This window comes from Rhineura floridana, chromosome 8, assembly GCF_030035675.1.
Source record: "Rhineura floridana isolate rRhiFlo1 chromosome 8, rRhiFlo1.hap2, whole genome shotgun sequence".
In the NCBI taxonomy this organism is placed as follows: domain Eukaryota; kingdom Metazoa; phylum Chordata; class Lepidosauria; order Squamata; family Rhineuridae; genus Rhineura; species Rhineura floridana.
In genome coordinates this window covers 58,414,995-58,431,336 of record NC_084487.1, presented here as the reverse complement: position 1 = coordinate 58,431,336, position 16,342 = coordinate 58,414,995, and the positions used below count along the sequence as shown (strand labels likewise).

Genomic DNA, 16,342 nt, shown 5'->3' with positions numbered 1-16,342 from the left:
CCCATCTGCACATTTGGATGGTATATGGAGGGGCTGAACATGCATACTGATGTATGCACACAGAATTTCTCCATACAAGGGACAACTCTGGCCCAAGCAGTACATGTATTGAGCCCTTTCACATATCAGGGCATGTGGTACAATGTACCATTTGTAATTCAGTAATATGAGAGCATTGGTCAGGGGTCTGAGTACTTTTGCAAGGCACTGTAAATGATCTCTTTCAAAATTATTGGAAATAAGCAAATCATTTGTAAAATAAAGCTTCAGACATGATAAAGAAACAACAGGAAAAAGAAACAGAAAAGGAAAAACACTTCCGTTAGTATAATCAGCACTGATGTTTCCCAGAATCCAGACTATTGCTTGTTAAGCAAGGAAAGGAATAGAACTGTATACTTTATTGCTCTGTGGCATGGAGTTTCCTCATATTTCCTCTGTAAAATGCTACTTTTACAGAGTCTGCATGCATACTTTCGACTCCCAGCACTGTGGTGGAGGAGCCTTTCCTCCTGTATTTGCCTGGAAATAGTGAATAAAGAATGCCATGAAGTGACTTGTTAAAAATATATTAAGAGCCCTTTTAAGGATATTTTATTGTGTGACCCCATATTAGGGAATAATTCCAAGATTCCATTCAGATAAGGCTCATTTTTCAGATAATAGCTTGTCATGAAACTGCCTATGCCAATCTACAGTATACAGAATTCATTTGATATATTCATTGCCTTGCATTAGAGCCTCAAGGAGTCTAGCAATAGAAACAGGCAATACACTTCAAAAGCAATGTTGTATATATAGAAATAGAAAACATCAGCTAATCAGCTGGGCCACAACAAATGATTGTACAGTAATCAAACCTGCCTTCCCCAGCAACCTTAAGCATAATAAAAATGAATTGGCTAAAGATGCCATTTAAATTTCTACTGAGTATTGGTCAGAGATGAAAAGAACCTCCTTATGCAGGAACACACCTTTGAAGAAAACCAGGCTTCCACTTTGTATGTGAGGATGACACAGAATGCATAGGAAATGCAAATGGATCATGCTTGCTCTTCCCAAAAAATAGAAAATTCACATCTCCCTCATTAAGGAAATAAGCATACTTCCAATACAAAGATAATCTGCATGTCTCCTGATTAGGATAGACTTTGACTTTATTTATTTTTTTAATGCAGAGGAACAGGAAGTGAGTAGGGATGCCAGAGAATTCCAATGGAAATGGGAGTGGAAATTGGCCATGTTTGTTTATTTGTCTCCTGTCCTAAACAGAAATAAATCCAGCAAATGCAGTTGGCATTCGTTGTTATTGCAGCCTGAAGGTGGAAAGAAAGAGTTGAACACAGCATGTGGATTGAACGGTGGGTCACTTTATTTAAATACAAACCACCTGCAGAGGGAAAACTATTACTGGGGGAACAAACTATAACATACTAGGCAAACCCTGCAGCCAATTGGGTGACAACCCCTGCAAATGGAAAATGGGGTACAGCTATACTGCCTAACCCCCTTCCCTTAGCTACACACAAAGGTAAGGAGGCCTTCCTGAATCACCACCCTCCAGGGCCCCATAACTCCAGGAGGATGATACAGGTCAGCCTCAAAAGTGGTCCCTATCTTGCCCAACGGCCCCATAGCCCAGGGCAACAAGCCTTGAGGCCTGCCCATCACTGTGAAAGGTGCTTGAGGGGGACACCTGAACTTAACTGTTCCCCTTTCGAACATTCCCACCCCACAGGAGGGAAAAGCCAAAGTGACCAAATTAACCTATTTAACAAATGGATCCGATCTAAATCTCCCCCTGTACCCATTACGCAGTATGGAGTAGGCAAAAAAGCAGACCCATCAGTGCCAATCAGTGGGCAGGCAAAAATTCCTGCTTGGTCCCTAAAGGCGACCAACAAATCACACTATGAGCTAGAGAAGGTGGGTGGGTGCTGCTGACAAAAGAAAGAAGAGAGAGGCACATGATGCAATAGCATCAGCGCTGGCTCTCCTTCCCCTCAAGCTGCAACTATGTTCTGCAGCACAATATTTGAAACAGAAAGTTTTCTCACCGCAAATGATTGGTCATTGATTAAAGATTTCCCCCTTTTTGCATTGCTTTTCCTTTGCATTGACATGAATGGGATGGGATAATGTAATGAGATAATTATGTAATGCATGTAATTAATTATGTAAGTTACTTAAGTTACAAAATTTTGCCACAGCAGACAAGGCAAATAATGTAGGTTTGGTGGAAGTCCAACTATAATGAATAGAAACAATGCTGCATATGACAAATACAGGGCAGAACGCTTGATTTAATGACTTGTGAGTCTGATTAGTCAAGTAGATTGCTAAGTGTGATGTGAAATATGCACAACCTTCAAGATAGAGAAAAATTCTGCCAACTTCTGTCCCTCAATCTCCACACAGTTTCATTCTGCCCCAAATGCTTGCACACAGAATCCCAGTATGACAGAGTTCCAGAATGGTTCTAAAAGGGTCAAAAGGGAAGCTATATTAATTGTGCCACTATAGAGGAGTTTGGTCCTCTAGTGGAGTTTGCTATCTCACAGGGATTGGAAATCTGATGAAATCTAAGCTGTATTGTGTTTGATTCATTTCTGTTATGTCAAGACATCCTGAATTTCAGAGAGAACAGGAGATGAACCACATCCCAATATGCACTTCAGCTACTTTGATTTTTTTCTGTGCTACTACCACATTAAAATGTTTAAGGCAAACCCTTGCCTGGACTACATGTATTTATTTAGCTATTTATTTTATTCAGATAGTATGAACTGCTTTTCATTTTGAGTAGAATTGCAAAACAGGCTACCAATAAAGACGAAAAAAATCCACCAATGTCATCTGTTCACCCACCCGCTCACCACCTAAGCTCAGAGGATGTCTCAGATAAGGAGTTTCCATCTCTCCTATCATTTGTTCTAGACCGTGGTTTCCACTTGTGGTTTGTTCGTAGAAAACCACCTGTGAATGCTGCTTGATATGTAATGCAAAGCCAGTCTCTGGTTTGTTTCCTCCATGGTAGCAGCAGAAGTGAGGGAGGAGTGAAGTAGAGATTTCTGATCCTGTGTTAGCATGCTGTTCATTCATATGAAACCAGCAATTATTTTTACCTATAGTTTAATGTGATGTGTGACTGGGCCACTGTAAGTAATGCATTTCAAATGTAACAGTTTTTTTAAAAACTAGAGAGCTGCTATGCTGTATTTAAAGAAGGCAGCATAGTGTATTTGTCTAATTAAATGTTAAACCACCCCTTAAGAGACCTATTGTATGGAACAGCTACCTTGTGAAAATATACATGGTAAAGTTTTCCCCCAGATGGTTAGTGTAAATTGGCCACCCTTGACCCATGCATTTCCCTTACGACCTATAACTGACAAAGCCAGCTCTGACTCATGGTTAGTTTTGTTGATTTCACCACCACCACCATCAGCCTGGTCACTTAAGTTTATAAAAGTGTTTGTTCACTTATTGCTGAATCAGGGCATGTTTGTACAACAGGAAACTTAAAAAAATGCCTCCATAATTCTATGGAACAAGAATATAATCAAAAGTAGCCCTCCAGCTGGGTGTTGCCTGCTCGCCAAGTTCTGTTTGGCAACAGGTCCTAATAAAATTCAAACACAGAGGTTATCTTTTGTTAGCATGGGAAAGAGGCAAATTTGAAAGAATGGCAACCAGTCGCAAAAGCTTTTAAAAATGAATCTGAATTACAGATAAAGTTGATCTAAGTCATTTTGCTGCCTGAGGTGAAGAACAAGATGGTGCCTCCACCATTCCACATACAGAAGCCTACCAAACTGATAGGTGATTTTTACTTCAACACTGGGAATGTGAAAAGCTAACCCGAGGACAGCAGGTTCACTTGAGGTCAGGCTGTGTGGCATACACAGCTCCATCCGATGACACCTCACTACTGCTCCTTAATCCTCAGTGTCTGCTGCCTGAGGCAGCCACCTCACTCTGCCTAATGATAGGGCTGGTCCCAAAAAAATATTTATGTAATGTTTGCATCCAATGATGTACGATTACATTTCTAGACAGTGTTCTCTTGATGAAAATCTTTAAATGTATGGATTTGAAATCTACATCACCACCATCTCTTTAAAAACCTATTTCTGCTTGTAATGTTAAAGGCTGCTCAACCCATAGCCCAACCAATGAAAAGTCCTATATCTTAAGCTGATTTGTCACTGATGGAGAGATGCTTGTACCAGTTTTCCTTTTGAAATGAGGACCATTTGTCATATCTGAAAATTAGGGGACATGCTGAACTCGCTTAGAGTTCCTTGAGTGCACCAGAAACCCCACACTGGAGTTACTGGATCATGGTAATTTACTAGTGATTGACAGCACTGTATCAATGTAAAATAAGCATTTTTAACTTATGAATCAGAATGTTACCACTTCACATAAGATGAGTTTCTTATATATATATGATATATCATGTCTATGGAGGACTTTGACCACCATGTGTAAGAGTGCATGCACATCTATTTTGCCATAGATGCCTGTCAGAGGAATCTCACACCAATCAGGACTTTTCTGTGCACAGTATAAAACAGACACGTGGCAGTACCTCCTTTTTCTCCCTTTTCATCTCCCCTTCCCAGTACTAAGAGAACTCAAAAGCCCTCTTCATGAATTACTCATATGTAGCAGGCAAGCATGGGGAAAGAGGCTGCAGGAGGGTGCATTTAGCCTCAGCTCCAAGTCACACTACCTCTCCTGCCCACATGTCGCTGTGTTGAGCATATTGTCTGCAGTGGGGAGTCTCCTCACATAGCGAAGCATCCCTGCTGCACGTGTTTCGCCAGTAGCGGATGGTGTGGTGGGGCTCTGCTGCTCACCTGACCTCCCTCTGGCTAAGTCACTGCTGAATACCTGGAGAGAGAGGGAGAGGGGTGAGACCAGTATGGTGCAGACACACTGGCAAAGCCAATCTGGCACTTGTACTAGCGTGTTTGTTCTGCACTGACCTTATCATCGCTGCATCCCTCTCCATCCTGGTATGCAGCAGCAACTCAGACAGAGAGAAGTCAGGTGAGTGGCACACCCCCACCATGCCATCCAGTATTGCATTTTGCTCAACATGGCAAAAGTGACCACGGGGGCAACATGACTTTGAGGGTAGGGCTAAAGATGTGGCCCCTTTCACCACACTTGCCCTCTACATAGAGTAATGCATAAAGAGGGCTTCACATTACTTAGCAAATAAGGCAGTCTGAAATATCCCATGAAGGGAGTGCCACCTATCTGTCTTTTGTATGTTGGGGGGGGTGTCCAACAGAAAAAAATTAAATAAAAACTTGAGAAAAGGTATGTATGCACACACATGCGTACACAGAGATATGTACATATACTTTACTTTTCAGAAATAAGTTAATAAACAATGTGTACATGATGCTGAATATGAGAGTATTATTTTATTTATTTATTTATTTATTATTTGATTTATGTCCCACCCTTCCTCCCAACAGGAGCCCAGGGCGGCAAACAAAAGCACTAAAAACACTTTAAAACATCATAAAAACAGACTTTAAAATACATTAAAACAAAACAACTTTAAAAACATATTTTTAAAAAGCTTTGAAGACATCTTAAAAAAAGAAAAATAAGGTTAAAAACATATTTTAAAAGGTTTAAAAACATATTAAAAAGCAATTCCGACACACTGGGATAAGGTCTCAACTTAAAAGGCTTGTTGAAAGAGGAAGGTCTTCAATAGGCGCCAAAAAGATAACAGAGATGGCGGCTGACTAATATTTAAGGGGAAGGAATTCCACACAGTAGGTGCAGCCGCATTGAATGTCCATTTCCTATCTTGTGCAGAACAGACCTCCTGATAAGATGGTATCTGCAGCAGGCCCTCACCTGCAGACCGCAGTGATCAACTGGGTATATAAGGGGTAAGATGGTCTTTCGGGTATCCTGGTCCCAAGCTGTATAGGGCTTTGTACACCAAAACTACATCCTTGAACTTGGCCCGGTAGCAAATGGGCAGCCAGTGCATTTCTTTCAGCAGCAGGGTGACATATTGCTGATATCCTGTCCCAGTGAGCAGACTCACCGCTGCATTTTGCACCAGCTGCAGCTTCTGGACCAACCTCAAGTGAAGGCCCACATAGAACGCATTACAGTAATCCAGCCTGGAGGTTACTAGTGCATGGACAACAGTGGTCAGGCTATCCCGGTCCAGAAACAGCCACAGCTGTCTTACCAGGTGAAGCTCGTAAAAGCACACATAGCCACTGTCACCTGGGCCTCTAGCAACAAAGATGGATCCAGGAGCACCCCCAGACTACAAACCTGCTCTTTCAGAGGGAGTACAACCGCTTCCAAAGCAGGCAACTGACCAATAATCTGAACTCAGGAACCACCAACCCACAGCGTCTCCGTCTTGCTAGGATTCAGACTCAGTTTATTGGCCCTCATCCAGCCCACTACCGAGTCCAAGCACAGGTCCAGTGCTTGCACGCCCTCTCCCAATTCAGGTGTTACAGAGAAATAGAGCTGGGTATCATCAGCATACTGCTGACACCTCGCTCCAAATCTCCCGATGACCACTTCCAAGGGCTTCATATAGATGTTAAACAGCATGGGGGACAAGATGGTACCCTGCGGCACCTCACAGCACAAATCCCAGAGAGCCAAAAGATATTCACCCAATGCTATTCTCTGAAAACGACCTTGGAGATAGGATCGGAACCACTATAAAACAGTACCCATCTCACCAAGTCGGCCCAGAAGGATACCATGGTCAATGGTATCAAAAGCCGTTGAGAGATCAAGTAAGAAAAACAGGGTTGCACTTCCCCTGTCCTTCTCCCGATAAAGTTCATCCATCAGGGCAACCAAGGCTGATTCAGTCCCATACCCAGGCCTGAACTCAGGCTAGAACAGGTCAAGATAATCTGTTTCATCCAAGAGTACTTGCAATCGCTGTGCCACAACCCTCTCAATCACCTTCCCTAAGAAGGGAGTATTTGCAACCGGTCAGTAATTGTCGCAGACCAATGGGTCAAGGGTGGGCTTTTTCAAGAGTGATCGGATCACCGCCTATTTCAGGGTGGCTGGAACCACTCCCTCCCACAATGATGCATTGATCACACCCTGGATCCACTCGGTCAAACCCCCTCAGCAAGCTTTAATAAGCTAAGAAGGGCAAGGGTCGAGAGGACATGTTGCTGGCAGCAGCATCGCAAGCACCGTGTCTACATCATTGTGTATTACATGTTGCTGGAGTTCTATGCCCATAATCTTTCACAATTGGCCATGCTGGCTGGGGCTATGGGAGTTGGGTCCAACAGCATCTGGAGAACCAAAGGTTCCCAACCCCTGACAGACCTACAATTCTGAAAGCTTAGCAGTAACCAGTGGTGGCTGGTGGTTCCATGTCAGTGGGGCAGTGGAATCCACTCTGAGTTTTAGTCTGAATTTTCAAGGAGCTGTCCAAGGTGCTTCAGCGCTGATGGTAACATAGGAAGCTGCCTTACCTTGAACAAGAGACTATTAGTTCATCTAGCTCAGTGTTGTCAACATTTACTGGCATCAGCTGTCTAGAATTTCAGGCAGGATTCTTTCCCAGCGCTGCTGGAGATTCACCATGCATGCAAAACACATGCTATCCCACTATTACCCTTCCCTGACAATCAATAACATATTTCATACTTTCTAAGTATTCTTAATGAGCTTGAGGAGCATGTCTCTAAAAATCTTACCTGGCTGTTGTATGTCCTGTGAAGGAAAAGCCAGGATGATGAGTAGTTGGAAGCTTCCTACCTCAATGGGCACTAAACTCATATTTATACAATGAACGTTCATGATTTTGCAAGTATTCACTGACCTAAAAGGGTCTCTGAACACCACTCTTTAATAATAGACTGTTTACATTTCCAAAAATCCAAGTCACAACCTAGGAATAATATTAATTTCCTTCTCTATTTCGGACAGGAAGTTTCCACAACAAGACTCTTGATTTTAGGTCATATTGTTCTCTTCCTTTGATCCAATAGTCTTTGGAGTAGTTTCATTATTAAGTGTTCTGAACAGCATTCACTCCCCAAAATAATCACTCTCATCTTCAATATCGTCAGCAGGAATAAGATTTTTACTAACTAATTTATATCCTTTACTGAGCTTCCAATCTAAGTCACTGTTATTTCTTCTGAATTCAAGTCCAGTCTTGATGGTCACTGACCTGCAAACATTGAACTGAGAGAAAATATCTATCTGAAAAGAACAGGTTGAAAAAGGCAGAGGTGAAAGGATGTAAGATGAAATGAAATTTAAAATTAGAGTGAATCCAAATCATGTTTTTATTTTAGTTTTTATTACTATCCCCTATAAGATATAGGTAGCAATCAAATTAAGATTGTACGGCTTATTTTAAACTTGTGAAAAGATACTTTACATAATTATACTACGTTAAGCAAGAGTGCAGAGGCTTCTGGGACAAGACTATTGCATCCATATTTTTCTCTTAATATCATTGACAAGTATATATGGGAAGTACATGTAATCTTCTACATGATGTCCATGTAGGAAATTCTTGTGTGGGATAACCATGAGAAGATTAATGTACCTGCAGTCAAGTAATTCTCTGTAAGAATTCTGTACACCTCAGTCTCACAGTTCCACCAAATTTTTCAGAAGCTATGTCCATTCATCACAGATAGGGCTGAGCCAAACTTTCAATAATTTGAACATTTGGCCTGAGTCTGAGAGGTTCCATAGACCAAAGAAGGTGCAGACCACATCTCCTCTGTTGTATTTGGATGGAGGGGTCAACTCATGAACATCATGTCATTTGTCTTCTTCCCATAATGCCCTGTTTTGGATGCTATTCTGGGGGATAATAGTGACTGCCACAGAAAATGGTGACTGCCAATGAAGGCTGCCATTTTTTGTGACTCTCCACACATATACACACAATGCATTCTGTTGTTGAAATTTGCCAAGAAAATGGGTCTGAAAATTGGTGGAAAGGAGCCATAGGATTCTTCACACAATGTTGGTTGCATGGAGTGAAATGATTGCTAATGGAAAAGTGCTTCACCAGCCATGGCAGAATATTGCAGAAGTGTTGTCAACTTGATAAATGACTAAAAGAAGGCTTCTTTCAGAGAAGCAAGTCCCTTCAGTGCAGTTCCTTCATTGCCTCATCTTTCTCTCCCTTTCTCTTCCTACAGTTGTCTATGACCATCAGCACACATCTGGTTCAGCTCTTATTACAAATTCAACTACACTGAGCACAAAAAGAACTAGTCAGTTCTTAGCTGCTTGTGTTGCTCACGTTCTTGCATGGCGGTTTTGATTTTACTTGTTAATACAAAGGAAAAATAAGCTCCACAGAATGTTATGAAATAGGTTATATAAAGTTCATAAGATGAAGAAAACAGCTTGCTGTCAGCCTTCTAATAGCAACTGGTTCACACAACTGTAGATGCATACACACCAATGCTGGAGAGATGTCATAGGTCCTAAAATGCCACGAGACCTAAACCCACAAGCTTAGTCCATTGGTAACACAAGCAGTAGTAGCTGGAGACCATTGAGACTGATGGGGCAGAAGGCAGGGAGGCCAATGACAGCCCCCCCATTACCAATGACAGCCTGAGCCAACTAATCCTAGTTTTGTCCCCATCCTTCTCCTCCCTACTGAGTTCTACAAGGGCAACACTGAGACTAATGAGGATGATGCTGGCAAGTAGCCTCACCCCCCTGAACTGGTTGTAAGACATAAGGGGGGTGGATGAGAGTGGACTGGATGAGGTGGTGCCCTAGTTGCCCTGATGAACCAGCCTCCACTGAATGCAAGCTATAACATTGATCCATGGACTTTATGACCAGTAGCAGTCCTCTATTCTCCCCACCATCACCACCACAGTGTGACTATATTGTTCAATTTACAGTTGTGCATTGCATTGTTCTTCCCTTGTTTAATGTATCTTCAGGTCTGCTTCACTAGTTAGTGCCACAGAGACAAGTTGCTAGGAGGAACATCTTACACTTATTGTCTCTGTTCAGAAGACATTCTATACCCCATTGCTCTCTGTTAAATAATGGGCTTCCATATCTATTTCTTCGTCTCGCTGGATCTTTTTTGCCATTTAACATCTGCAAATAGTTTTATGCCATTTTTATTTATTTATTTATTTATTTATTTATTTATTGCACTTGTATACCGCCCCATAGCCGAAGCTCTCTGGGCGGTTTACAGCAATCAACTCCTGCAAGCCCCAATTAAAGCATATGCTGCTTAAAGTATTCTGAAAAGAACGTGGAATAATTTTCCTGTTAGCCTGCCAGCTAGTTTCAATCATGGTACAGTCTTAAAAACAGAATAAAAATCAAGCACACTAATTGTATCTAGCATATAACCCAACCATCCTAAGCAGGCTGTCCTAGCTGGCTATTGGCTCTCTTCCTACCAGTCAGGACCCACCTTCATGGGAAGTAAGGAAAAATGGGGGTGGGGAGTGAGAGGCACAGGTATCACCCCCAGAAAGTTGGTGGGAGGGCACCCCAAGGATGTTCTTGGCATGGTTTCCAGTAAGCCTGAGGCCGAACCTGGTCCTCTCCAGAGGCTGCAGGTAAAGCTCAGGCCCCTTGCCTGGCATTAATGGCAATGCTCTGTGATATCCACCACGACAGCCTTCTTCCAGCTGAAGAGGAAGTAGCCCGTCCCTCCGCCTGCTGCCACAGCAATGCAGAGGTAGCCATTGTAGGTCATGAAGATGAGCATGAGGAAGTAGCTGACCACCATCTGGACAATGTGCAGTACAGTCTGGAAGAGGTGAGGGAAGCTCACCATCTGCTGCCCGACTGTTTTGTGCGTCTCCATCAAGACGGTGCCATTTGGTCCTGGGACTGGCATGGAGTTGTAGCGGATGTTGACTTGTGACTTCCGGAGGAGGTTCTCGCGGGCAATCTTCAGGCCCTCGTAGAACATGGCCAGGAGGAAGATGGCCACAAACGCACCAGCCATTTCTATGGCTGAGTTGATGACGAGCCCGGAAAACAGCAAAGGCACCTTCTTATAGCCAAAGTGGAAGGTCATATTCATCATCCCTCCATCATGCATGTGTTCCAATGATGCTGTGGTATGATGGTGTGCATGAGGATCTGGGGTGGGCGTTGCTGAGCCATTCATTTTATGGTCCATGTGCTGACTGTGGGGCATCTTGACCCTGGAGGCACTATAAAGGGCAGGGGACGCTGCAGGAGCCTGCTCAAGGAAGCACCAACAAAAAGGTTTTCCTCCTCTCCCAGCACTTTCAAATGCAGAACACAATACGATGGTTTAGCCTTTCACCATCAGGAACTTCCCATCCTGCAGCTGTTCCACAGCAACAGACAAACTTCTTCTTGTTCTTGTTCTTGTTCTTGTTCTTCTTCTTCTTCTTCTTCTTCTTCTTCTTCTTCTTCTTTTCCCAGTGAAACTTTTACTGTGCTTGATTGCTGTTAGCACTCATTAAATATTCACTCTGTAGAAATAGGGTGGTGGTAGAGAGTCAGTACCTATATGGACAGAAAAATAACAGTCCACAACTGGAGGGCATGTAGACATACCATAGATACTGACATCTGTTCAAGCTGTTTGGTTAGTGTCTTAAAGGATACATTGAATTGTTTGGCAGTTAGGATTCAGAAGGCAGTGATGAATTAAGTAGTTATGGTTGAGCAAAATGAGCCCAGGTGGAGACAGGAACTAGATAAAACTATAGACAGGATGGCATAGACTAAACACCAATGGAATTTTCTTGTGGAGATAATTTTAGTAAATATGCATGTCTGGCTTCAGCTGCTCTTGGTCACCCTAAATTGTATTGAAGGCATATAACACACAAAATTCCTATCATCTCTGACCATTGTCCATGCTGCCTGGGACTAATGGGACTTGTAATTCCCTGGAGGACACCATGTTGGCTACTCCTGGTAGAAAGCTTTGGTGTTGTGCACTTGGATTCATCCTTCATTCGGGTTGTGGTAACCATAATCTCTCTGATACAGGTAATCCTGTGAGGATGTGAAAGGGTAAAGGGTTCCTCAGTTGATATTTCACTTGATGAATTTCCTGTGGTTGCCATCTTTATGGTTATCTGACACTAGATCATTTGAACTGTATGTACCCATGCTGCAAATAAGCTTAGCTTTGAGCAGTTGGTTTGATGATCTTCTTTATAATTAAATAAATGTAAAACTAAAGCTGCAATCATCATTTCCTTGGAAGTAACTCCTAACTTCTAACTGAATAAACATGCATAGAACTGAGCTCTTAAAGTGAAATACAGAACAAGCTCAAAACTTAGTAGGTATAAATTAGCATAGGCTATAGTGGCCAAAACTAATTTTGTAATCTTTTCAACATTCTAAGCCAACTTAAAATATTTGATTGAGACTCAAGCTCTGTTGACCTCCGACAGCTAAACAAACATACAGTTCTATATCACTAAAAGGGTTATTGGCAGAAACAGAGCAATGCGTAGGCTGATGTGTCAGGAGAGTGATCTGGCAGAAAACATGCTTTAAATATCCTGTTAGCAAAGTAGTGGAACTCTGTAACATATCAAAAATATGAAGAGGAATTTTTTCAAGAGGAAAAGATGTGAGAACAAGACTTTGGGGAAACCACTTTAGCTTACATATAAATTATTTGGGGCAAGAAAAATAAATCACTCAAGGAAGAATAAAGTTGTTCGAAATATGACAAGAAATACATATATTGGGTGTTAAAGGGGATGAAAGAGAAGTCAACTAAAGGCTGCAAATGTCCTGTGTTTCTGTTTTCTTTTTTTTCAGTAGAAGTAAGCCATTTTTATCATTGTACAGTGCCTAGTTTCTGTAGATACAAATATAATAGATTCCACACTACTGCTGCTACGATGATGATTATGACAATGACTGCTACTAATAATAATAAGAATAATATCTGGGTAGCATGTTTAGGGGGAGTTTTTACCCCAGATGTTCAGTGTCTACTAGCAGAGGACCTAACATTTATAGTTAATCATTAATAAATGACAGGAAATCTTTGACTTGAACATTTAACCATAATTTAACACAGCCTCTAACTTGGCAAGATTCCCAAATTAACATATGTTTGTCCTTTATTCAACATATGTAGTATATCTATCCTTCCTTCAGACTTTATGCCGTCTCTGAAGTGTCCAAAGGGTGGTGATATCCTTCCTACATTTGGCTGTTTTAGACAGTCTTATTCAACTTTTTCCAATTTAGGGAGTGGGTCATATGATCAAATTCCTCCATGTGGTTATACATATGCAGATGCATGACAGTATGAAAAGAAATGTTAGTGTGTAGGAAATTGTCCATGTTTGAGGCCACTGGGCATTTCCATGAATGCAGATGCACTTTCTTCAGCAGCCATCATTACAAAGTTGGCTGCTGCCTTTTCACAAGTGTTCAGGACTTATTCACTCTAGTGTATTTATTTCTTTAAAGTGTTTGTAGGCCATCTTTTAGGGCCATACTCTTCAAATATACAAAATCACAATATAAAATGAAAGTTTGAAACCATAAAAATGTAAATGTACTGCCTTCAAGTTGATTCTGACTTATGGTGACCAAGGCCAGCTCCAGGCATGCCGGGGCCCTTGGACATCAGCTTGCCCTAGGCTCCAGCACATGTGCACACACACACGCACATGCACGCACACATGTGGCCCCCACATCCCCCCACCTACCTGTCTCCTGTCTTTTACCATTGCCCTTAACAAAGATGGCGGCCGCAGTTTCCCTAAGGGGATGACACCTCCGCCGCCATCTTTGTTGATGGCACACATGCGTGCTATGTGCACGCATCTCTGCCATCAACTATGATGGCGGCAGGGGCTTCAGCACCTTAGGGAAACTGCGGCCACCATCTTCATTAAGGGCAATGGTAAAAGACAGGACAGGTAGGTGGGGGGCATGAGGGGCTGCAGATCATGGAAGGAGAGTGGAGGGGCAGCTGAGAGCCCCCCGCAGCTCCAGGGGCCCTTGGGTCAGTGCCCCACCTGGCCGCCCTTTAGAACCGGCCCTGGTGACCCTATGAATTGGGTTTTCATGAGGCTGAGAGGCAGTGACTGGCCCAAGGTCCTCCAGTGAGCTTCATGGCTATGTGGGGATTCGAACCCTGGTCTCCCAGGTCATAGTCCAACACCTTAACCACTACACCACACTGGCTCTCAAACCATAAAACATCATAAAAATATAATTGATAAAAAGCATGAAACAACAATAATCCTAAGCACAAACAATATTCAGTCCAATATTTATTTTACTGTAAAATAAAATAATCATAAATTACAGTAGCATCATTTTATTTATTTATTTATTTATGAGATTTGTTAGACACCCATCTGGCAGAGGTTAATCTGCCACTCATAAATACAGCAGCCCAAGATGATCTCATTCAAGAGAAGGTAGTAGTAAACAAATAGGTTTTTAAAGCTTGCTTGAGCACCCATCTTATGAATTTCAACCAGGGCTCCACAGGTGTGGGACCACATCTAGAAAGGCCTTCTACCTCATGCTCTCATAGGTAGGCATAAGAACATAAGAAAAGCCCGCTGGATCAGGACAATGGCCCATCTAGCCCATCATCCTGTTCTCACAGTGGCCAACCAGATGCCTTTGGGAAGCTTGCAAACAGGACCAGAGTGCAACAGTATTCTCCCCTTTGGCACTTTCCAGCAACTGGCACCCAAGCAGGGGCTCTGATATTGGAGTGAGGGCAGGCTGGTGTGGGTGAAGGCAATCCTTCAGATAACCAAGTGAATGTATTTCTGTATACGCCAGTGCAGAAAATTTTGGCAGTGAAAGCTACCTCTTAGGTGAATCTACAGTATCTTGAAAACAAAGCATAGGGTTACATTGTCAATGCAGGTCTAAACTAGGAAAGTAGCTAGTCTAGATACTGTTAGTAGAATCCTAACAAATCCCAGCTCCGATAGAAAATATTGTGCCCAAGGGACATGTGGATGAATTATTTTCTTAAACTTTGAAATTCTCTGGGATTGAAGCTGGATTAAGAATAATACTGTTTTCTGCTCACTTCTGATAGCAGTTTATGAGTTATGATGACATTCCCATCTTGCTTGACTGATGCACACTGAATGAGTTTTGATCCTCCATTGTCTCAAGCCCCAGTCTCTACCACAGTGTAATACACAAACAAGAAAGAAAGAAGGAAATCCTTGTTCTCATAAGCATTCACAACTCAGTGGCCATATCGTTCGGACAGATGTGATGCAGATGTGACATAACAAAGCAACATCCAGTAGAAAAGAAGGATGATCCACTACCCCATTTCCAGCTTATATACAAAAAATTGGACTGTGGAAATCATGCATCACGTAGCCAATGGATGTGAAACTATCAGAGGAATTGTAGTCACAACCAAATATTTGCTGTCTGTGCTCCCAACAATTTGCAAAGGAAACATCTCTGATGTATTTCCTAGATATATGTGACAGTAGTCATTATCTATTAAGATGAAAGAAATCTGATATGTGTGCGTGTGTGTGGAGGTTAAATCCTGAATTGAAACTTGACTCAAGCAAAACTGGAAGAGAAATGGGAAGAGAAATATACATTGCTTGTTGTCTCTAATTTGACACTTAGGACAGAGAAACATGTTGTATCTAGGAATTAAACATAACAGTAGTTGACTAATTAAACTGAGCTTGACTCAGCAGTTACAAAGAGAGCCAGGAAGGCAGGAACATAGTCTGCTGGATAGTATAGTGCAGCCTTTCCCAATCTTTGAGTTCGCAGATGTTGTTGGACTACAGTTCCCATCAGCCTCAGCCAGTATGACCAATAGTCAGGAATGATGGGAACTGTAGTCCAGCAACATCTAGGAACCCAAAGGTTGGAAAAGGCTGGTGTATTTCACCTTGCATTGCTGTGTTACTGTTTGCCATGCAAGGCTTTTATGTTATATAATGGGTCTCTCTCACACACACACACGAACACAACCATTGAGAGATGTGAGTGTTATTGATATTTTCAATATTTCCTGTAAACCACTTTGAAGATATATTATGGTTCCTGGAAGATGGACTGCTGGCAAGTGATGGGTTGCATCTCACAAGGACTGGGAAGAATGTGTTTGGCCACAGCATGGAGAAGTTCATCAGGAGGGCTTTAAACCTAAAGGGGAATCCTAAAGGGGAAGGAGACGTAAACTTGGTGGTAACGACTGATGAAGGCTTATGCACAGTAGCGGGACCAAAGAGATCAGCTCCAATAGGGCCCAGTAACAGCCCTCAGAAAAATGTAGTAAGGAAGCCAAGCCATAAATCACATGGTCTTTGAT

At 42.2% G+C, this 16,342-nt stretch overlaps 1 protein-coding gene across 1 annotated transcript; it reads right to left on the bottom strand.

The window, feature by feature from the left end:
* Positions 1–10,348: 10,348 nt before the first annotated feature.
* LOC133389947 (high affinity copper uptake protein 1-like) lies at positions 10,349–11,327 on the bottom strand. Its single transcript, XM_061637780.1, has one exon. The coding sequence runs from the start codon at positions 11,198–11,200 to the stop codon at positions 10,637–10,639; it is 564 nt and encodes a 187-aa protein (XP_061493764.1). The 5' UTR covers positions 11,201–11,327; the 3' UTR covers positions 10,349–10,636.
* Between the last annotated feature and the right edge of the window lie 5,015 nt (positions 11,328–16,342).

Coding starts and splice junctions, on each gene's coding strand:
- LOC133389947 (XM_061637780.1), bottom strand. CDS start 11,200: ATGCCCCACAGTCAGCACATGGACCATAAAATGAATGGCTCAGCAACG.